Raw genomic sequence first — 23,713 nt, 5'->3', positions numbered from 1 at the left:
ATAAATTATTTAGGAGAAATTTCATATAAAGAGCTTTGATTGTGTCGTCGATTTAAATTTACTTATTCTCAGAGATTTCATCTGTTGTAGAATCTTTTAGTCGTAACATCATGATGTTATTTGTAATTCATCGCATATACATTGTTTTCTAAATCTATATCTTATTAGTACTTAATACATCATCATTATTTTTAATCATATATTTCCATTGGTGGGATTCTATCAGTACTATAAAACCAATTATCATTATTCAATTCAACATCTAACCAATTAGTTGGAAAATAAACTAAATGCCCTTGTATTGCAGATAATAATTTTTCTGCTGTAGCTTTATCATATACAACATCAGCATTCATTATTCTTCTACGATTCACATAACCATTTTCCCTAATCTTACGAATTTTAGGTTGTTGATGTTGATAATGAGTATTTGATCGTGATCTTACTTTTTCATTTGAATCAGAAGAATTTCTAGTAGAATCGTATGCATTACCTTTAATTTCATCTTGTTTATTACTTTGATAATTGTCATTGATTTTGTCTTCTTCTATCTTTGCTTCGTCATCCTTAATTTTATCTAGTTTTGAATCAATCTTTTGTTCTGCTGCACCTGCAAACGAACTCATTTTACGACCTAACTTATGTCTAATCTTACTTTCATTTTCTTGCTTTTGTAACTCTTCTTTTGAAGGTGGAACTCTACCTAATAAACCGTACTCACTATCACCCTCATTTTCAAAATGGTGTTGAGCATCATTAGCCAAATGTATATCAGTTTTTTCACCATCTGTGCGATCTTTATATGGATTCAATACAAATCCGTCAGCTTCAGAAATTTGTCCTTTCATAAAATCACTTTGTAAATTTGTATAACGGGTATATTCAGACCATCTATCAACATAATTATCTGGTTGACAATGAAAAACCATTCTATATATAGCTGTATTTCTTTTTGCGTGCTCATTCCAAAGATATTCGTAAAAAAAGGGATCTAATGGATCTTCAAATTTGTAAGGGTCCATAAATTTGGAAACTTTTGCAGCAGGAGTAGTTACGTTTTCGAGAAGCTCTTTTATAGCTGGATCTGATAATGATGTTGTTTTTCTTTTGGTTTCTAAAATACTAATGTTAGAATCTGAAGATATTTCTTGATCTGATAATTGTGCAGTTTGACTTAAAGGTGGTAATCCGGTTTGAGTTCTTTTTTCATTTTCAACTTCTGCAAAATGTTGTTCTCTAGCTGCAACTCTTTGTAAATATGCAATTTTCTTTAATAATAACCACCTTTCTTTATTTCTTTCATCTATAATTTGTTCAGACTCTTCATCCATCTTATTAAACATTTCATAATCATTAGAATTTAAAAAATTCAAAACATCTTCAAGAACTGGCAAGAATGGTTTATTGTCATTTACTTCCATTGTTTTCAAGGCAACATCTTGCAAAAATTCGTCATTCTTGACTCTAGCAGTTGCAGCTAATATACTTTTATATTGATCTAAACCTTTTCCTGCAACGTCATCTTTATGTTCTTGATTACGTTGAACTCTACTATCATAAGAATGTTTTTTCTTGTCACGAACTCCCTTATTTGCTTCGAACGGACCGGTTCTATTATTAAACATTGTTGGAAGTTGCAAAGGTGCAGGTGTATCTACTTCTTCTCTTTCATAATTTATATCAACTATTTCAGCATCTAAACCATTTACTTTAATAAAACTAATATATCTGTCTGTTCCATTATGTTGTTTCAAAACTTCTCTTGAAGCAAGTTCAACCATTGCTGATGTAACCTTATAATTTTCGTTCAGAAATTGATTAGTTGCACAATTTAATCCTTTTGTTGTTTGAGCAAACTTTTTGATATTTGCAAATCTACGTTCTATTACATCAAAAACATCAACACTCACACCAAGATGTTCCCTCATCAACCTCATCCTTAACGTATGAGCAAATCTAGCAGCTTTGAACGGTTTACCATCCATTGTTGTGTCAATTGTTTCAGTATCTCTAATCACTGCGGCCACTTCAGAATCACGAACTCCTCTCATTGATCTTTCATTAATATTTGCACTACCAATAATAACAGCTCTATCATCTGCAATCATACATTTAGCATGGATGTACAATTGTTCAGTTACTAATGATCTTTGAGATCCAATACGACCCCATTTTCTTAATGAAAAAAATTGAATATAGTCATCTGGATCAATTCCTTTTCTTCTTAATTTTGCAAAAATTGATGTATCTCCTATGGAAATTGACATATATTGGCATTGCATTATAACTCTAACAGAAGAACCTTCGGCTTGATCAACTTGAGCTTCAAACCCAGGCATTAATGGGATTACAATGATAGCTTTCCATTTCGTTCCTTCCCTATGAGCTCTAATAATTCTGTCTACCAAAGCATCACCAATTCTATTTTTAATTTCTGTTTTATCTATTTCACATGAAGTAACAAAAAATTGATTTTCAATATAAACAAAATGCTCTGAATTTTCAATCAAACTTAAATATGCATTTTGAATACTTTGTTCATATCTTTGTAGACCTAACGACCAATTTCCAGAAGATCTTAATAATTGCATTTCACAAGTTCCAGAATATCCAGCTATCTTAGCGTCATCTGGTGTGAAATCTGGTGGAGGAATTAATAATGGGGTCAATCTACTAGGACGTTTTTGTCTTATCAAATAATTCCATCTTTGTACAAAATGTCTTGATAAATCTCTAGCTATTGAACCATAAGTAAACATATGTATATCATGCCATGGCATTCTTGGTGTAGTTTGTCTATTATACATAGAATTATACGGTTTTTCCAACTCAAAAAAATCTTTCACTCTAGGATTCGAATAATCTTTTCCAGGAAATATTTGAAATTTAGATAATATATCACCGTTGTATTCTGGATTCTTTTTTAGGTATTCAAAATCTAATTCAGAATCATCCGTTAAGGCATGATCAGCTGTATCATACCTTCCATAACATAAATCTATACCCCCCAAAAATGCATATGTTTGGTCAATTATACAAAGTTTCTCATGATGAGCCCAAAAAAAAGTATTTTGTAAAAGTTGATTAGGTGATCTTATGACATGAATATTTTCTTCATTTAAGGAAAGCAATGAATGTTTCGTGTATAAAGAATCTGTTGCAACCGTTGAACCAACGTTTCGATAAACAATGATGAAAATTTTGACACCTTCGGCTGCTTTTCTTTGTAACAAACGATCTATTCTATATTGTTGATTGCTACTTGCAGGTCTTCTTAAATATAATTCAGGCGATAACCACCAATCATGTATAAAAATTGTTTCTTTAGCCATTTCAATACAATTTGATACTGCCCAAAAATAATCTCTACCATCAACAAACCATTGTGCTGCACAATTCGTTCTAACGGGAGCAAACGAGTCAAATCTATGTTTGACACCCCATTCTGAGGCTTGCTGCATCTTCCTTAGTGATTTCAACCAAGCCAATTGCTCTCTACTTGAACCAGGATTAATAGTTAATTTTCTTTCCCTATTTTCAAGGTAAATCTTATAACCATGAAACAATTGACTGTGTTGGTGTATATGATTTTTAACATCTTCAACAGTAGTAAAATTGGGGTCTACTAAATTTTCCTCTTCGTTATCTTCCTTAAATGGATCATTTTTGGTATGAATTTTGAAATCCGTATCCAACAAGTATACTTCTAAAGGAGTGGTTGAGTTTATATCTGAAACATACATTATGTAACTATCTCTTACAAGCATCCACTTATCTGTTCTTCTATCATAGATCCCCTTCAAATCATCGGCTTTGAAATGGCCAACTCTCCAACCTTGAGAGCTAGCTGAGCTACTCACATGGATTAATCCCTGTTTACCTTGATAACCTCTTTCATAATTTAATAACGCAGAAAGTGGAGATAATTCAAAAAAAATGAATAACAAATTTGATATTGGTTTAAGGGAAACTTCCTCAATAAGTTTTCTTAAATAATCTTCAGCATTCCGTCTATATTCTGCATTTCTGTTTTGACGTAATTCAAGGGTTTCATGTTTGTCATAAGATACCACGGAAGTAATACTTCCAATACGCAGTCGAATTCTCGATATCCTTGATGAATTTGATTGTATAGAACGGTTATCAGTATCAGGAACTGTTAAATTAAGACTTGGCATATTAGATTTCATCTTATTTCTCTTTGACTTATTCAATTTCTTAACAGGTGGAAGTGGAAGTTTTGGAAGTTGAGTTTTGCCGCCTCCAAAATCTGTCTTGAATAATTCATATTTCAATTTTGCATGTAATAATGTTATATCTGCTGCAGTTTTCTGAACTGACCAAACCATTCTTTCAGCTCCAACTCCATATTCTAAATCAATTCTTAAAACTCTGTTTCTCGCATAATCATTCCCAGTGATATCAATGATTTTGAAACCCAATAAGTTTAAGAGTAGTGGAGCTCTAGAAATTCCTCGATCATCCTCTAATAAACAAGATGCCATTAATCCTAAAGAAGGACCTCCAAGTGATAATCCTGAAATAAGCTTTTGAGCTCTAAGTCCCGTCAGTCTATAAGAATTCTCCTCTTCGTCATCAAGACCAATGTTTGATCCATAAGTTGTAGGTCTTTGCTCATGTCTTTTCCTTTCACCAAACAATTTATTTTTGAAACCTTTTTGCTTTTGATCAGCTTTCACGTCTTGACTTGATTTATGAGAGTGGAATTGTGGTTGTTGTGGACCAACATTCAGTTGATCATCATGTAATGTGGATGTAGATTTAGGCATAAAATTTGGAATAAAACTCCCAAAAGTTTGTGACTTTGATAATGGTTTTCTTGTTCTTGGTGAGGCTGGTGTTGATAGATTGTTTGTCGAAAGATTGTTTGATTGTGATTCGTTGTCTGGCTGAGGTTTCAAATGGGTCATATTTGAAGTAATGTCTTGCAGTGGAGGTTGTTGTTGATAGTCATTATTATAGCCATTATTATAGTCATTATTGTCGTAATTATCAACATTATAATTATCTTCGTCTTCATCACTTTCATCTTCTCTACGTTCATTAGTATCTTCATATGGACTAAAAAATGATAACGGATTACCAATTATTTGAGTAGAATCTTCTCTTGGTACGTTTTTACGGTATGCTTTATTTTGATCATGTTTACTATCATTTGAAATGGATCTATATAACTTATCAAAGTCTGTCAGTTCCCTTGGTGGTTTATCATTTTCTAAATTATCATCTTCATGTGGATTCCTGAATATATGATGATGGTGTTGGTGATGGTGTTGTTCTTGTTGTTCTTGTTGTTGGTCTTGTTGTGAATTTGTTCCATTGGCATCAGGCATTACAAGTTTATATATATATGCTTGAGCAATAAATCTTCACACAGTTAATATAATCAACAACTAAAACTAAATTTGATAATGAGTTTTGAGTTGAAAAATTATATAATTTTGTCCAATTTGAAATGATGATAAGTAAGGGAATACTAAAATATTGGTGAAAATATTGAATTTAATTTAAATTATAACAAAATTGGATTTTGAAATTTAAATGAAAAATGTAAACAATATAGAGTCTGAGTATAACAAGAATTATAGTAATACGTATAACAAGAATTATAGTAATACGTAATAGATTGCACAAAACACCAATTGAGAGATATCTTAACGATCATAAGGTTACAAGCTTAGATATAATCAGTAATTTATCACCATAACATCGTGATATAAATAACAATTTGATAACCCATGTGTATCGATGTTGTAAAGAATTTTACATTAACACTACTTTATTCATTTGTTTCAAACTTTGAAATTTACATAAAGTACAATAAAATAAATAATACTTATTCATAATCTTATAAAGAAGTTACATACAAGAACAATCATTAGTTATAAGCTAATACTTATTTTAAATACCATTCCTCCCCATTTTAATCTTCAAGAAAACTTGTATCTAATCTTAATTTATGTCCTAACCATAATGCATTATCAGTATGATCTTTTAAATCGCCTTGACTTGTTCTTGGATGTATCAAAACTGATAATTTCCCATGATTTAATTGAAAGAATGGAACCAATTTAACAAACATTTCTGGAGTTTTAAAATCTAACTCCCACATATTTAAAGTATGAGGACCGATTGGTTTATCCCAAAATTTATAAACCCTTATATCACCTTTACTTATATCATCTGCAAATTCTTTTAATACTTTTTCTCTTAAATTATATGCAAATTCTCTATCTTTTGGATTATTATTATTCCAATATGTATGAATATCGTAAGATTTAATATCTCCATAAAATAAATTATCACTCATTTTGTTAAATTAATTTGAATATTGACTTATGTTTGAATATGACCAAAAAAAACTTGAGTTAAAAGTTATCAGAAAGTAATATATATATGATATGAAGATCTATTATCTATTGCTTTTGATTACATTTGATGATGAGATTAGTTCATGAATCATATTGTGTATTATGATTAATATAACGCAAAATTTCTAAGATTTGTCTAGTATTTAGTAAATGCGGCTAATTACTAATTTGATTACAAACCCTTGATTTTACATATAAAATAACGGAATGAGCTACACTAATAAAGCAATTGAGCATGCCTAACTTATATATGTCACTTGATAGTTGATTATAATCAGTACAAGAGCAGGCATATACAGCATAATTTAAACATCTTTCATTTGTATGTTAACATAATCACTTGGAGTACTTCTCCCATCACTTCCCAATTCAACTTCATTAGTATCTTCATTCAAAATGGCATTCTCTTCCAAAGATTCAGGATTATTATTCATCAACTTATGATATCGTAATCTCTCCTTTTTGGCAATTCCCTTGCGATAATTTTGATAAAGAACTGATAAAATCAAACCCAATAAACTTCCAAGTACATTGCAAACGATGTCGATTGGATCAAATATCCTCTTTTGATTCACAAAATGTTGAATGATTTCCAGGATTATTCCTCCTCCGATTGTACAAATAGTAAAAGTCAAATATCGAATTAATTTCAATGATTTGTATTGGGTATCAAAAATAAAATAAAATTCAATGGTTAAAATGCCAAAAGTTATGAAATGAACTATTTTGTCGTGAATAATTTGAATCAGTGAAAAACCTAGATATCCGGCTACGATAATGGTAATTATAAATGCTTAATTATTAGTTAGTCGAGATCATAAACCGATGCAATTAAGTTTTAGTTACATACCAAAAAGAACTGAATATCTGATCTTGACCATGCTGAAAAAAATGATGTTTCGTCAGTAAATCATGAAAATCAGAGTCTATCGGCTTGTTGAATAAGATAGTAAAGCTGTAGCAGTAGACTAGTTGTTAAAATTGAATAATACGTAATTAGCCTAAGTATTATGCGATAAAAAATAGATCAATCGATCTTTTTTGCAGCTACATGCCAATATTAATGAAAGATGTCTTATAGATCATGCCAGCGACTACCGCTTAATAGATATTTATCAATAGATTATTTAACAAAATCTATACCCCAAGGTCAACCTAAACTCAAAAGCTTAATCCATCAAGTTGATGTAAATTCACATTCAAATGATCACAATCACAAGATACGATCAAAGATAATAACTCCGAATATGCTTAATGACATTTTTCAAGATGAAGGATATGAAACATATAGTCAACGGCAAGTTGCAAAATCTCAACAATTTTTCAATAATTTGGAAGTTAATATAGACTGGACTTTGGCGGAGTTTAATGAAATCCCAGATGTTAAATACGAAATTTTGAAAACTGAGCAGGCAAGTAAGGGTCTAAATTCAAATAAAACGTTTGGGATAAAACCAGAGCTATTAAGAAATCTACCGGAAATTTTAGTCATGGGTCATACAAATGTAGGTAAATCTTCTTTAATTAATAATTTGTTAATCCCTAAAAAGTCGTTGAGTAAAAGTGATCAATTAGCGTATGTATCAGCAAAAGCAGGATTTACAAAAACATTAAATTGCTTTAGAATGTCGAATAAATTAAGACTTATAGATAGTCCCGGTTATGGGAGAAGAGGTATTGAAAAGCAAGGTGATATGATCATGAATTATATTGAGAGACGTCATCGTTTAAAGAAAGTCTTGTTATTGATTGATTCAATTGAAGGTGTTAGACATGAGGACAAGCATATCTTGGATTATCTTGTGGAGCTGGGTGTTTCTTTTGATATAGTGTTTACAAAAATGGATGAAGTTTTGAAAAAGTGTTTTAAAAATAACGTTTTTGGAACTGAAAATTATGACGATAAAGTTAAATCTGGTAATCAACATGTATTAGAGCATTATTATGATTTGATAGAAGATATAGGTGATTCGACAACGTCTCCAAGATATTTTTTCAATAATGCTCAAGTAAACAAATTCATCAATGAATTTCAAGGTTCAAAAGCAATCAGATGTAATATTTTAGATAGTTGCAATTTACTTTAAATTTTGAGTTGTTCTGAAACACTAATATACATTTATTAATAATGATCATAAAAGAAATAAACACTTTTCATTAACGACCACCTCTACCACCTCTAAATCCTCCTCTACTTGGTTTTGATATTCCACCACCTCTTCCGAATCCTCCACGACCGCCACCACGACCTCCTGAAAAGCCACCTCCACGACTTCCACCTCTACCTCCGCCTCTGGCTCCAAATCCACCACGACTGCCACCTCTTCCTCCTCTTCCTCCTCTTGCACTAGCACCTCCTGCTCCAGCTTTCTTTTTAGGTTTTGGTCCAAGTGATGGAGGTTTAGGCAAAAATCTTTCTAATGGTAACAATTTGTCTGGTCCTATGAAAAATTTATCTCCATCTTTGAATGATTCTGCTTTTACACCTTCACTAGGTTTTATAGTAAAAAATACTTCATTTAAAGGTCCCAATATTTCATCAACTTTACCAACTTGTGTTTTATTTTCTAAATATATTGGTGCATTGAAATATGGTATTTTAACATTTATAGAACGACACACTATATCTCCTTCACATGCTTGCATAAATGATCCCATTTCTAACACCGTATCTGGTGGTCCTTGTTGAAAATTATTTGGTCTTCCGCCAAATGATCCTCCACGTCCACCTCTAAATCCTCCTCTTCCTCTATTCATTTGGTTTTATTGTGAAATATATGAATTGATAATGAAGGTAAATGTTGAACTAATTTGGTTCAGTTCTAGGATGATATACTTGTTCAATCTGGGTTAATCGACCTACTTATTCATTAAGCTTCTCATCTTCTAAAAAAAATTCGTTTGGAAAATCAGTTTGAAGAGATTATGTAATACGAGCTGAGTATATTATGTAATAATGACCTTTAATCAAATGTCGTGCATTTTGTTCTCTCGAAACTGAACCAATATTGAATTCAATTTCATTCAAAGAGATAATAATAATAATCCAACTTTATAGAACCATTAATATAATCAATTGATTTCATCAATTTGAGTCAAAGCAAACATTCAATATAGATACTGGAACAACATCTCATTAATAGATTGATATCTACCTACTAAAATGAGTTCTTCACAACGTATGTTTCGATTGCCGCTACTTCCTTCAAATGATCAATTACTAACTAGTCAAATCTAGCCACACCCAGTTTCAAAGTAGGTCTCACTCCTGATGAAAAAGCTTTATACACTCAATTGTTTAAATCTTTGGATACTGAAAATACTGGTATAATCACTGGAGAAAAAGCAAGATCAACTTTTGAAAAATCTGGTTTACCTCCGGCTATATTAGGAGAGATATGGCAATTAGCTGATCAAAGTAATTTAGGATTTTTAAATCAATATAGTTTTTGCTATGCTATGAGATTGATTGGGTATACTCAATCAGGTCAACATCCTGTTCAAGGATTAGCTGATACTCCTGGCCCATTACCCAAATTTGCAAATATACAACAACCTCAACGTTTACTGTCACAATCTACTAATTCTTCATATTTATCAAGTCAACCAAATAATTCAATTCCTCAACTGGCTACTCCACAAGTTTCTTTGAAAAATATTAGTCAAGCTGATTATCAAAAGTTTTCACAATTGTTTGTTAAAACTGTTGGATCATATCAAGGTGAATTGGGCGGTGCACAAGCTAGAGATATATTTATGAAAGCTAGATTACCAACTTCAGTGTTGGGACAAATTTGGAGTTTGGTTGATAGAAATAATACAGGTAATTTGAATGTCGGTGCATTTGTCATTGCAATGCACTTAATTCAAGGCTTATTGAGTGGTCAAATTAAGCAATTACCTCCATTTTTACCAGAATCAATTTGGCAATCTGTAGAAAGTCAGTCACAATCACAACCACAACCACAATCTCGTTCATCACACCCATCACAAACTTATCAGCAACCTTCATCTCGTCAAAGCTCAGTAAGCTCACAACAAACAGCTATAAGACATCCAACAAGGGACGTATCAAATAATGAAGTATCCTCAAATGAATGGATTGCCACTCCTACAATGAAAGCTCAATACGATTCCATATTCGATAGTCTTGATAAAGAACATAAAGGACAATTAAATCCAGATCAAGTGGCTTCATTTTTAATGACTTCTAAATTAGACCAACAAGATTTGGCATCTATTTGGGACTTGGCGGATATTCAAAATACTGGTCTTTTTACTAAGTTAGAATTTGGAATTGCTTTGTTTTTGGTCAATAGAAAAGTCTCTGGACAGAGTTTACCTAATGTGATTCCTGACAGTTTGATCAATTCTTTGAAAACGTTCAACCAACCTTCACCACAACAGCAACAACAACAACAACAACAACAACAGCAACAAGCTAAACCCAGTGAGACAAAATCAGCTCCTCCATACAAATCAAAATCTTCGATTGATGACTTAGCTGATATATTTGGAAGTACATCTCCACAACCACCTGTTCCTTCGAAACAACATCAATTACAACAAAGATCATCCAGCAGCGACTTGACTCATGGGGATTTACCAAAAGTTCGTTCAACTTTAACTGGATCTTTTAAACCTACATCTACATTTGGTCAATCATTAATGCAACAACAATCTCCATTACCATCTTCATCACCAGCTATACCTGAAAGTAAAGAAGAAAGTTTATTAGGTGAGGATGTTCACGGACGAAAAGATTCTCAGACAACAGGTAATGAATCAGCCCCTGTGCCCAACATTCCTTCAGATTCTACTGGACAAAAGCAAATCAACTATGATGCGTTAAGATCAGTTCCACCACCACCAGCTAAAAAACAAACTGCCAGTCAAGAACCAAGAGCACCTGAGACTCATCAACAACCTCAGAATAATAATGATTTATTAGCTGATCCTAAACATTCCGCTCAATTATCTCAAGCTACATTGGATTTAGCAAATGTATCAAACCAAATAAATTCACTTAGAACGCAAACAACAAATCTTGATGAAAAGAAAACTAAAGTTGAAGAAGAACTTAAGAAAATACTCAACGCAAAAGCAGATTTTGAGAATAAATTAAAATTTTTAAGAACTTCATATGAAAATGAAGTCAAACAAGTAAAACAGGTTGAAGAAAGCTTATCTGTAGCTAAAGAAGAAACTGAGGCACTTAGGTCTGAAGCTTCAATTTCTGAAGCCAAACTTAATTCATTATCATCCCAATTACACAATAAACAAGTTGCTGTTGAAGAGTTACAAAAAGAAAACAATACTTTAAAGGAGAAATTAGGTGCTTTGAATGCTGAGACAGTTGAACTTGAAAAACAATTGGAAAATAAAAATTCTGACACTCAGGAACTTCAAAATAAACTTTCAGTGAAAAAATCTCAAGCTCAAGTTGTAATTGTTAAGAATGAAGATTTAAAATCCAAGATAGCTGAAATTGAGGCATTACATAAGCAATTGCAACAAGAAATTGATAGAGCTGAAAAGGAAAGATTGGAACAAGAAAATCATCAAAAAGAATTACAAAATAAACAAGTTGAATTAGAGAACAATAAACCTTCAAAAGCAAGTTCTAATTTTTCTGCATCTGGTATAGCCCTTGGTGCTGGAGCTGCTGTTGGTGCGGCAATTGGTGGTGTTGCTAATGCTGTTTCACATACATTAGGCGGATCAGAAGAACATGAGCATGAAACGCAATCAATATCCACCCTCGAACAACAAAACACAAATAATAAAAAAGATGTTGATGAATTGACTGAAGGAGTTAAAAACGTATCTACTAGTAACGAACCAATTGATAATGCTACAAATGCAACTGCTTCCTCCACTACCACCGATCATCCCAGTGAAACTGATACACCAATCACGTCACCAAGTAATTCAGAATTTCAATTTCCACAAGGTAATAATGCTGGTATAGCTGGTGGTATGGTTGGAATGCCAGGTGTTTTAGTTGGAGTTCAAAGAACTGAGTCATTAACTTCTAGTGTTCAAAATAATGCTGCATTATCTGTTAGAGATGATAATATTGATGTTTCAGATAGAGATACTATAGATCAAGCTCCAGAAGAAAGTCGTGAAAGTGATAAAGGATCATCATCTTTTGAAATGGTTAATTCAGAGGAAGCAAGATCTCCAGACAATGTTGAATTTCCACCCATAAGAGAACTTGAATATCAAGAAAGTGATTCCGAGGATGAGGATTCACAAAGATTTGATGATGCCAAAGATAATTTTAAATCACCTCAACAAGATACAACCGGTACAACTATAAAAGTTTCGGATGATGCTTTCAATGACCTTGTGCCAGCCACAGCTGAGACAAATGATAAAGATGACTTTTTCGATGAAAATTTCAATGATTTAGAGGTTGCTGCTCAAGATAATAATATAGAGGATGAATTTGATGATAAAAATTATGAATTGGGAGAAGAATTTACGAATTCTAATGCACCAAACTTTGAAGAAAAATCGAGAACTTTTGAAGGAGATTCTGGTGAGAATGATGAATGGGAGCAATTGTTTAGTGGATTTGGTAATGCTCAACCAATAGAACCAGAAATCTCACATGAAAAATTGACAGAAAATAAAAATTCTAATTCTGATCAAAAATTAGACAATTATGCAATTCAGGAATTAATTGGGATGGGATTTGATGAAAAAACTGCTATTGAAGCATTAAACAATCAAAATGGTGATTTAGAAGCTGCTACAAATTACTTATTGGACAATGCTTAGCCTAAAATTTATTAGTGTAGTAATATGTAGAAATTTAATCCTAGTTAATCAATTTTATTTTTTTTCAAAAATGTGGCTCGTTTTTATCGGAAGTTATACCAAAACGAGAAGATTACTCCAGATTACAAAATTGATCTCACGAAGGACCAATGAAACGATTGACTCAGGAAACGTATTTCCTCTAATAATTTTAGAGATAAGTGAATCATTCATCGGGACAAAATCGGTTGATGCAAGTAGGATATTAAAAATAGTTTGGATAATGGTTGATATAATTTAAATTCAAGTTCTGAGCCTTTGTTATGTACCACGGAAAGCTTCAAACCCGAGCCGAAATTTTGGGGCTACCAAAATTCTTATCTATTAAATTTGTATTGTTATTATGGCGTAAGATAATTAAGTTGTGGATTAGTAAGAATCAGCAGTTGTCATGTCAAAATCGGATGAGCTCGTGCTATTATAAATTGGAATCAATTTCCGATTTCAAATAGAACCCTTACATCTATTTCAAATTTTAAACTAAACTTTCAAATAATCATTCACAATGGCTCAAAGATTTGGTAATTTCGATATTCATTATAATAAAGATGTTGATGAAGTAGATGAAGATGGTGTTTTAATCATTAGTGAGAAGAATAGAAAACAAGCTAAATATCCTGACTTTTTACCAACATGGGATCCAAGACAAAAGTATCCTCCATTGAAATTTGAAAAACATATTGATCCTGCAACTAGAGCTGATCCAAATTTCCCAAACTTATTACCAAAAGATGGTTCTCAAACTGTTAAAAGAATCACACCTAAATTTGGCACAGAAATTGATGGTATTCAAATATCACAATTAAATGATGCTGGTAAAGATGAATTAGCCTTGTTATTAGCTCAAAGAAAAGTTTTGGTATTTAATGATCAAGATTTTGCAAGTAAAGGTCCAGGATTTGCAGTTAATTTTGGTAAATATTTTGGAAATTTACATATTCATCCAAGTAGTGGTTCACCAAAGGGATATCCTGAATTACATATCACCTATAGAAGACCAGAAAAGGGACAAGTCAATGATATATTTTTAGATCGTACTACACAAACAAGCTTTCATTCTGATGTTACATATGAAATTACACCTAGTAAATTTACTGTTTTCCAAGTTTTAGAAAGTGGTGATGGTGGAGATACTGTGTTTGCAGATACAGCCGAAGCTTATAGAAGATTATCCCCAGCTATGCAAAAAAGATTAGAAGGTTTACATGTTTTACACACTAGTCAAGATCAAGCTGCTAACGCTACTTATAACGGAGGAGTTGAAAGAAGAAAAGCTGTTTCCAATATTCATCCTTTAATTAGATTGGATCCTGTTACTAAAGAGAAATCAATCTATGTGAATAGAGCATTTGGTAGAAGAATCGTTGAATTGAAGAAAGAAGAAAGTGATTACTTATTGGATTTCTTGTACAACTTAATTGAAAGAAGTCATGATTTACAATTAAGACTTAACTGGGAAAGAGGATCTAGGAATAAGCTAATTTTTTTCCAAAACAACAGTGTTTCACATTCAGCAAATTTTGACACTGATGACGGTGTTGTGAGGCACGCTTTCCGTATTAGCTGCTTGGGTGAGAGGCCTATTGCTGATCTAGAGGACTTGAACAAAGAAGAATATACTCCTGGTGATTTAGAACAAGCTTTGAATCATATTAAACCAATTTAAAGAAAATTCAGCCTGGTGCTAAATTCAGATTTAGATATAGCTTAGTAATATACATAGTGAATAAAAGTTTATGGAAATTTAATATCTTAGTCTTTAAATTGAATCTAACTTTCCATCGCAGTCTTGAACTTATCTTCGTTTGAAGTTTCAAGTTAGTTTCCTTATATGCAGGAAGAAAATCCGGATAAATAAAATAATTTTGACAATAGCATTCTGCATTGAACTGACAATGCATACCGATACTTAGTACTACAATATAAAGTCTTAGAATACATCTTGATTAAGGAAGGCAAGATAGATTTACCTTAATAGGAAATAAATAAGTATAAAGCTTAGAAAAAAATTTTAAATTTAGATTATAATCAATAATCTAAACAAATTGAAATTATGAACTTGATTAATTGATGTGAGAACTAAACAATTTCATCAACGACGGAATATTGATTAGCTAATAAATATCGGATTAGATTGATTTGAAAATGAAAAATTAAATGGACTATTTTGATTTAGGCTAATTCATTTTCAAATGGTAAGATGAAACGAGCATCATAAATTCATTTATAGTACTTTTTGATCTAACAATTAAACCATATTTACTTTTGGGATCAATATCATCAAAATATATTCACCAAACTTTTTCTTTGAATACTTCTTTTTTTATTTCCTCTAATTAATTTTTGGGAAGAATGTTACCATATTTCTCTTATCTGAATGGAATTTTGAAATTAAAACCTTGTATCAAGTTGATACACTAAATATTGGTTTTCATTCTGATTTGATGTGAATTTTTTCTTATGCATCTGCATTGATATGGGCTTTTCTTTCCTTTATAACCTTTAATTACATCCTTTTCTCCTTTTCTCAAACTTTTATAGTACACCCTGCATGCATGTTAATTCTTTCAACAGAATGAATCATGAATAAATCAGTAGTGTAAATCAAACACTATGTTCATCAGCATGGTGCTGTATGCTATCACTCATTTCTTTCAAGTAAGAAATCATTGAAAAACATTCATCTTAAACATCCAACTTTGAGTTTTAATTAAATTGATATACGATCCAATTAGAGACTAAAATCGTAGGATCTGGAGGTTTCTTATTACCTGACGAATCCAAATATAATATATTGAGTAAATTAATTTGAGATTTATAAGCAGTCTCTTGATGATAATTCAATTCATTCAATAATCTCATCTAATCCATACTTATAAAATCACCCCAATAAAGTGATCCCCTCATTCTTTTTATCCATGACTTAAAATTTATCCAATAATTGGTTGTAAATCTTCATCATCAACAGAATCTAATCTAAACAAAAGAATTTGGAATAAAGCATCGGCCGATGTATAAATTTTCAATTTATCCATTACCTTCATATATGGATTATTCTTATGATAGATTATACAAGAGGATACTTTGGAACAAGCTTCAAGTCGTATCAAACCTATATAGGAAGAAGTTAGATTTTTAAGTGCAAATATATAAGAACTCTGAAGCTGGTTTTTTGTACATATCTGCAAAAAATAAAGTATGAAAGTAATGAACTATTGACTCTATTGTACAGTTTGCAACAGAAAATAGTAAATGAGTATCTAATTCATTCAATTTCAATAAACAGATTTGCAATATTTTTAAATGTCATGAAACTGTCATTGTCGTGCAATGTGATTCTTCACATGACATATATTTTGTGTCAAGTATCAAGTCGCGTCCTTATTCTTTTTCGAGTTTACATACCATTTAAAGTTAAGTTACATAATAAAAAAATATCCCAAATTGTATAATAAACAGCGAAATTCAAATAATAATTACCTTTCAAAAATATATTACAACTAAAACATAAATAATCATTTAAAAAAAATTTTTAATTTCTTTCTTTATGAATCATTTATTCAACTTTATAATAATATATCATGGATTTGAATTATAGATCTTATCAACAAGTTCTTAATATTGCTGTTAAACCAACTACAACTTCAACTTCAAATGTTTTAAATATTAAAAAATTAAATTCAACAAAAAAAATCACAAAGCCAAAAATAAAGAAAGATGAAAGTCAGATAAAAAGAAGAACTAAAACTGGTTGTTTTACATGTCGAAAAAGAAAGAAGAAATGTGATGAAGATAAAGTAAATGGTAAATGTCAAGCTTGTACTAGAAATTTCCTTCAATGTTGTTGGCCAGAACCAACACCTACTAAAGAAGGACCTAAAGAGTTGAGTGCAGAAACAAGGAAGTGTTCGGATAATGTATCAACTGTAAGATCAACTAAATGTGATATAAACTCATTATTGGCATCTCCAATCACTACAATAACACCTCCAGTTATAAAGAAACAAGAATTACCATCAACCAAACAACAAGAATCACATGAAAAACAAAAAATATCAGAAAAACAAAATCCATATCCAAGTCCTATTCAATCACCTGTTTCTTTATACAGTCATCCTAATAGTCCTAATAATGAAATTAGTTATATAAGTTTACCTCCGTTATATAATTTCAACTATAAATTACATGCTAAAGATAGTAATGTAAGAGGATCAAAAAATGAAAATGATGATAACACCAAGATTCAGAGTAAATCTAATGAACAAACCATTCCACAACCAAACAAAGTTGTTTCAGAAGAAAGTCGAACAAGATTCATCATAACAAGTTTTAATTCTCGAAAGGACTTGTGTGAAATTAATTGAATCGTTTATATTACAGGTTAGATTTTTTTTTTTTTCACTCGTTTAATTACTAAACGCGGCAAATTTTATTTTTCATGGGTAATTTTTTTCAACACAGTTCTTAATCAATAATTTTTCATACTCTTTATAGGGATTTATTTTAGTATAGTATATATCAGGTTAAATAAAATATTCACAAGGGTTAATAGATGAGATGTTGTAGTTCGAATATTCTTTGACTACCGTTACTTCCATAAACTTGCTCAAGTAAATTGCCGTTCTTTTTTAATTTTTTCTTTCAAATACTATTTCGAGCCATTTGAGTAAGCGCCACTTTTTACTCAACATACATAGAATAATAAAACAAAAAAGATCCACAATGTACTTTAAATGTCAAGTGAGATCGAAGAGAAATCTTAAAATTTCTTTTTTTTCGAAATGTAGTGGAGCATTATGTATGTAGATCAAATTGATAAATCGAATATTTAATGTTAGGGATTATATCAATTATAACAATTGTATGATCCAACATGAATATGTTGAACTATATTGTCGACTTACAGAGGTGAAATTATTTTCCACCCGTGTTGGATACTGTTACTTTGTAGCCCTTTGAACTGGCAAAAGCTGGGGAGGTCTTCCTCTCATTGTAACTCAGTGAACATGGACGATATTTTCTTGTTTCATGACACAACTTCTCAACAATTAAAACCTTATAAAATGCTTTGGATGATATTTTGGCCCCATGTGAATATCTATTTCATTCTTGGAAGTTGTACCTCCCAAATAAATTTTTCCATAACATTGCTATGTATTAAATTGAAATCTTAATCAATTTTCGTGCCAAATAATTAAATTCTCAGAAAAAACTAAAACTAGAACTTTATTTTGATGAAGTACCGATCCTGACTGCTTTGATTCAAACTAATGGATTCAAAAATATATAAATTTTTAATAGTTGTTGAAATTATCATTAGTGATGATACAATAATTTGTTCAGTTTATATAACTGGATATTGTGAATACTTAGGCTTCAGCAAATTCTGCTAAAATCACAAATCAAATTAATGCTTTGATCAAAGCTAATTTATTCTCACACGTATACGTCCAAATATATACATATATAAGAAACAAGAGTTAATGGATGTAGGATATTGCACTATTCATGCTTTTGTATGGTTGCAAAATCATTTGAACTTTTGTGTCATGTTACACGACAAAATAAAATTTAAAAAAATTTCAACTTCAATAATCGATTCATATGATATGAGATAATCATTACCTTAGCTAACAATCTAATCACAACAACACATCATGCCTGTAAAAGCTATAGCGACTAAATCAATATCGAGGAATGGAGTTGGAGCATTTATAAATCCATGTCATAAACTTACACTACAATATTGTAATTGGGGAGGATCATCACAAGGTTTAAGAACTATATTAACAAATGGAACAATAAATAAAATAGCAGAATCAAAACCACAAACAACGTTTGAAATTTTAAAAAGACTGGGTCATCCAAAATTAATATTTCATTATAATAATTCTAAAATTCAAGAAATTAATATAAAAAACTTAAAAACTAATGAAATTATAAATAAAATTAATGAATATTTACAAAGATCTGGAAATGATTTATTTAAATGTAATCATAAAGTTATATCTGAAAATCAATCTGTTAGAGGTATATGGTCACCATTACATGCACCAAAAGGTTATAGATATACCATTTAATTATAATAAAACTTGGATAGACTGTAAATAGGAAATGTTGTTCTTACAACAAAATTTTTAATGAACAAAATTAATGGATTGACTAGACTATGATCCCTCGACGAGCTCGGGATGATAAACCCATACCTCTAGACTTCCATTGAACGACAATCCCCAACAAATAAGCATTTGGAGACGGAACAGCCAAGGAAGAAGACGTATGAAGCATACATGGCTGTAATCAAGAACTTTGGCTTTTTGAACATATATTCAAGATAGTTTTTCTCCCCTCCGTTACGTGGTAAAGCAACTCCTAACTCACAATAAACCAATAAACCTGTAAAGGCGATCAAACTACCACACAATTGCAAGATGAGAGCTGTTCCAACACTGTTTGAAAGGGACAAGATAACGGATAAAGTGGAGATAAGGCTTCTTGTTCATGATTCTTCAAGCTTCAGTGAATTTCAAAGCTAGTAACTCACATGCCAGAATGATTAAATGCCCCACTGATTTCCAGCTGGTAGTTAACTGAACTTTCGAAGAATATCTTTTATTAAGAAACTAGATTTCTTCATTGCCAATATTATTTTAGCCCAAATGACAACTTTCAATTTTGTGTAACAACCGACTGGTTACGTTAAAAAAAACTTACTTTTCTAAACTACAAAAGTTATTACAAGAATGAGCTAATAACTTCTGCGATAAGCTTCTCAGAGTAAAAATGTTGAAAAGAGTACGCTCCTCTACACATGCTTGTCTCGTTTTTGAATTTTATATTCACTAAACCCATTGAATTAAAAACTTAACTAATATACAAGAGAATTAAAATAAAGTGACATGTTAATACTTTTACGAATTTACCTTTTGTGATTGAAGATGATAATGCTATGAGAAACATTTAATGAACAATTTCTCCACCATCTTGAATCTCAGAAGTAACATCAGCATCAATTGAATCTTTTGACACTTTATAAATTTTATTTCTCCAAAATCCATCATCACCAAGGATTTCTTTCGCTATCAATTTATAACCACCAAAGTATGGTAAAATTTTAACCCAAACAAGCCAATATGCAAATCCAATTCCAAAAACACCCCAAGTCACAACAGCATGAATCCAATATGGCATATCATTATATACTTTTTGACCACCTTGAGGTGGAATATATGGTGCAACAATTAAATATAATGAAGCAAGGAAAAAAAAGATGATTACTGGAACACTAGCTTTAATTGGGGGATTCCATTCTGCTTGACCTTTATATCTTTTATAATAAATGAAAAGTAGGCCACCAGCCACTGCAGTATTGACAACATTTAATGGATATGAAATTAAATTTAATATAAAATTATAAGCATCACCTGGTGGAGGAGCTAACATTGTAACAATACAAACAATCCAATGCTGGAACAAACCAACAAATGGAGTACCGAATGGTTTAGAAGTTGCAAAAAATCTTGAAAATGGTAAAGCACCTTCACGACCCAATTGTTGAATAATTCTACCTTGTGAAAAAATAACTGACATAACATTTGCCCAAGCTGATAATGCAACAAAAACTGAAGCAGCCTTTTCAGCTGTATCTCCAAAAGCATATTTGAAAAATGAAGCCGCAACAATTCTACCTGAACTAGCAATTTCTTCTTTTGGTACAACTGCAAAATATGCAATATAAACAAACATATAAATAATGGCTAAACCAATGAAAGCTGTAGGAGCAGCTACTCTCAATACTTTGTGTGGATTTTTTATTTCACCTAAAGCATAATTAGCATTTGAGTAACCAACATATGACCAAATAACATTATATAATGCATTGACAACTCCAAATCCTGTTGGTGCTGGACCACTAAATGCATTATGAAAATTACCAGTTGGCTGAAAGTTATTTGTTTTAATTCCCCCACCTAATGCAACCCAACCTGTTACTGAAATAAATAAAACTATTGCAATCTTAAATACCCCTAAAGCGTTAGCTAAAAATAAACCGGCTTTAACATTTATTGCATTTATCAAAAAAGCAAAAGTAATTATAGCAACACCAATACCTCTAGAATTCCATTGACCTGGTTCAACGCCAGCTGCGTTAAGGAGGTACTCAGCCACCACAAGTGAATTGCCAGCAGCCCAGCCAAGGAAGAAGACGTATGAAGCATACATGGCTGTAATCAAGAACTTTGGCTTTTTGAACATGTATTCAAGATAATTTTTTTCACCTCCGTTACGTGGTAGCGCAACTCCTAATTCACAATAAACCAATAATCCTGTTAGGGCGATCAAACTTCCACACAATTGCAAGATGAGAGCTGTTCCAACACTGTTTGAAAGGGACAAGATAACGGATAATGTGCTAAAGATTCCAGCTCCCAACATTCTATTGAGCATCAAGAACGAGGCAGAGACTATTCCTATTTCTTTAACATTATGGTCGGTTTGTATAACTGCAATTTCCTTTTCAGAATTAGAACTTAGTTGACTCTGGTTCTCGAAATTATCCTCTGGGACCTTCTCTGAGTTTGTTGAGCTCAGAAACTTATAGATATCTGAGAATCCCATTATAATAAGTTAAGCTATTGATAGATTTGTAGTTGATGGACGTGTTTTAGATACTTCGTGTTGATTTTTGACTTAAAAAAAATATGAAACTCAAAATTTTGTGTAACAACTCAATTAAGGGGTAGTGAAATGATATTTGATTTAGTAATTGAAATGTGAGTGATTGAAGTTAATGAAATGTTGTATGAAAATGAAAATTGGAATAATTGAGATTGTATTTATATATCAAATGAACTTGGTTGTAATTGAGAAAAAATGCGATGTAAATAATAAAAAAATTTTGAAACTAATTTCTTTTGTTTTAAATGTAACTTTTCTTAAATTTGTTACCTTGTTAAAAATTAAATCAAATTTAAATTGTGGCAGAAAAAATAAAAAAAAATAAAAAGAAAACGGTTACAGTTTAAAAGTTTAAATTTAGTAGGAGCATCGTAACACAAAAACATGGTGTTAAGAAAATAAAACGGCATTTCAAGAAATCGCCTTAATTACTACAACAGAAAAACATTTTCTCGTCCTATTTACCACAATAATTTATGCAAAGCAATTCAAGAGCCACCGTATAACAAAAATAAAATATTTAATTTTGAATAACGTTGTACTTTGCCATAGATTTATGGTCACAAGACTCTTGTTGAATGAATTGAAATATTGAAAATTGTTCATAAAGTTTGACAGATAGCTTCGGAAAAAATATAAGTAGTAACGAGAAGAGATAACCATCGGAAAATCTTTATTCGTACCTTTTATTTAATTCTCAATGGAGTAGAACGAGAGTGATTTGTTTAATATATAAATCTATAATTAGGCTCTTACTAACCGCTTTTCCTAATACAGACAAAAAATCTAAAACTGTGGTCACATGTTGTTACAAAATTTTTGGCATTTTAATAATTTTTTTTCTCCAGTCTAATTTTGTATTTAAATTGATTCTCTTATACTCTAGTTTTTAAAGGACAATATTTCAACTAATCGATCAGCATAACTTCATAAGTAAAGCTTAATGATGAAAAATTTTCTTCTCTTAAAATATTTGAGATCTGCGTCTCTCTCATACTCTTCTACGGATCATGCATTTAATTGCAAAACTGTGGAGGCCATAGGGTTCAATCAGGGCAATAATTGTTTTTTATTCACGGAGATATATATACGAAGGTAAATGTAGCGATGAGTTAGTTTCGTTGTCCGTATTGTTTGTCAATATGAATTCGATCTGGTCCGTACTTTTTTTAGATCTGAGATCTAGATTCGAGATCTGAGATCTGATGATTTTAGGCAAATAGAATTTTTCAAATCGTATAGTGTTGCAGAACTATTGGAATTCTGAATTTTATTTTTCAATATTTCAGGAATTACGTACTCCAGATTTAATTCTCTAAACTCCATGAACATATCCCACTGCCAAGAGAAAGTCTTACGGAGTATTTCTTATCAGCCAACCATTCTAGAGCATAGTCATTGTGGCTACTTGTACCAAGCAAATTACTTCAATTTTGATAACTGATTTTTATCTTGATGAAATAAAAGAGGAGTACGATGTATTTAGACTTAAACAACGTAAGTCAAAAGTGGAATCCTACTAGAGGTGCAACAAGATTTAGTAAAGTCTAGAACTAAACGAAATATTTGACGAAGAGCAACTTTTATTTTACGAGCGTGTCTCGAAAATCGTTATGCGACACTGATTGAGTGTTGTCATTTTTTTTTTTTTTTATAGTTTCGACATATATTTAATTAGTGTATATACTTACAAATGATGTCATACTACAACAACATATTTAGCCGACACATATATCATCAAGAGTTACAAATGAACTTAAAAGTAATAATATACATTGAAATCGTAAACTATATAAACGTACCGGTGTAAGAAT

At 31.2% G+C, this 23,713-nt stretch overlaps 10 protein-coding genes across 10 annotated transcripts; 5 read left to right on the top strand and 5 right to left on the bottom strand. All coding sequences in view use genetic code 12, as the record gives it.

Annotated features, from left to right (window-relative positions):
• Positions 1 to 191: 191 nt before the first annotated feature.
• Positions 192 to 5,354, bottom strand: PLD1 (phospholipase D; the record flags this gene model as incomplete). Its single annotated transcript, XM_051758047.1, has 1 exon — positions 192 to 5,354. The coding sequence occupies one exon, from the start codon at positions 5,352 to 5,354 to the stop codon at positions 192 to 194; it is 5,163 nt and encodes a 1,720-aa protein (XP_051613644.1).
• A 590-nt stretch (positions 5,355 to 5,944) lies between these two features.
• Positions 5,945 to 6,331, bottom strand: KGF55_003271 (uncharacterized protein; the record flags this gene model as incomplete). The annotated part of the gene is made up of 1 exon (XM_051758046.1): positions 5,945 to 6,331. One exon carries the CDS (start codon positions 6,329 to 6,331, stop codon positions 5,945 to 5,947), a length of 387 nt encoding a protein of 128 aa, XP_051613643.1.
• A 366-nt stretch (positions 6,332 to 6,697) lies between these two features.
• On the bottom strand, positions 6,698 to 7,273 carry KGF55_003270 (uncharacterized protein; the record flags this gene model as incomplete). Its single annotated transcript, XM_051758045.1, has 2 exons — positions 6,698 to 7,149; positions 7,243 to 7,273. 2 exons carry the CDS (start codon positions 7,271 to 7,273, stop codon positions 6,698 to 6,700), a joined length of 483 nt encoding a protein of 160 aa, XP_051613642.1.
• Positions 7,274 to 7,462: 189 nt separating this feature from the next.
• KGF55_003269 (uncharacterized protein) lies at positions 7,463 to 8,479 on the top strand (the record flags this gene model as incomplete). Its single annotated transcript, XM_051758044.1, has 1 exon — positions 7,463 to 8,479. One exon carries the CDS (start codon positions 7,463 to 7,465, stop codon positions 8,477 to 8,479), a length of 1,017 nt encoding a protein of 338 aa, XP_051613641.1.
• Positions 8,480 to 8,549: 70 nt separating this feature from the next.
• GAR1 (H/ACA snoRNP pseudouridylase subunit) lies at positions 8,550 to 9,149 on the bottom strand (the record flags this gene model as incomplete). Its single annotated transcript, XM_051758043.1, has 1 exon — positions 8,550 to 9,149. The coding sequence occupies one exon, from the start codon at positions 9,147 to 9,149 to the stop codon at positions 8,550 to 8,552; it is 600 nt and encodes a 199-aa protein (XP_051613640.1).
• A 406-nt stretch (positions 9,150 to 9,555) lies between these two features.
• Positions 9,556 to 13,181, top strand: CTA3 (Cta3p; the record flags this gene model as incomplete). The annotated part of the gene is made up of 2 exons (XM_051758042.1): positions 9,556 to 9,571; positions 9,631 to 13,181. 2 exons carry the CDS (start codon positions 9,556 to 9,558, stop codon positions 13,179 to 13,181), a joined length of 3,567 nt encoding a protein of 1,188 aa, XP_051613639.1.
• A 544-nt stretch (positions 13,182 to 13,725) lies between these two features.
• KGF55_003266 (sulfonate dioxygenase) lies at positions 13,726 to 14,886 on the top strand (the record flags this gene model as incomplete). Its single annotated transcript, XM_051758040.1, has 1 exon — positions 13,726 to 14,886. The coding sequence occupies one exon, from the start codon at positions 13,726 to 13,728 to the stop codon at positions 14,884 to 14,886; it is 1,161 nt and encodes a 386-aa protein (XP_051613638.1).
• Positions 14,887 to 16,801: 1,915 nt separating this feature from the next.
• Positions 16,802 to 17,584, top strand: ZCF3 (Zcf3p; the record flags this gene model as incomplete). Its single annotated transcript, XM_051758039.1, has 1 exon — positions 16,802 to 17,584. One exon carries the CDS (start codon positions 16,802 to 16,804, stop codon positions 17,582 to 17,584), a length of 783 nt encoding a protein of 260 aa, XP_051613637.1.
• Positions 17,585 to 18,877: 1,293 nt separating this feature from the next.
• Positions 18,878 to 19,300, top strand: KGF55_003264 (mitochondrial 54S ribosomal protein mL43; the record flags this gene model as incomplete). Its single annotated transcript, XM_051758038.1, has 1 exon — positions 18,878 to 19,300. One exon carries the CDS (start codon positions 18,878 to 18,880, stop codon positions 19,298 to 19,300), a length of 423 nt encoding a protein of 140 aa, XP_051613636.1.
• An 880-nt stretch (positions 19,301 to 20,180) lies between these two features.
• On the bottom strand, positions 20,181 to 21,839 carry MUP1 (Mup1p; the record flags this gene model as incomplete). Its single annotated transcript, XM_051758037.1, has 1 exon — positions 20,181 to 21,839. The coding sequence occupies one exon, from the start codon at positions 21,837 to 21,839 to the stop codon at positions 20,181 to 20,183; it is 1,659 nt and encodes a 552-aa protein (XP_051613635.1).
• Between the last annotated feature and the right edge of the window lie 1,874 nt (positions 21,840 to 23,713).

This window comes from Candida pseudojiufengensis (genome assembly GCF_024610245.1).
Source record: "Candida pseudojiufengensis strain CBS 10847 chromosome Unknown scaffold1, whole genome shotgun sequence".
NCBI classification, from domain to species: domain Eukaryota; kingdom Fungi; phylum Ascomycota; class Pichiomycetes; order Serinales; family Debaryomycetaceae; genus Lodderomyces; species Lodderomyces pseudojiufengensis.
Note: the sequence above shows the minus strand (reverse complement) of the source record. Positions and strands in the feature narration are given on the sequence as shown.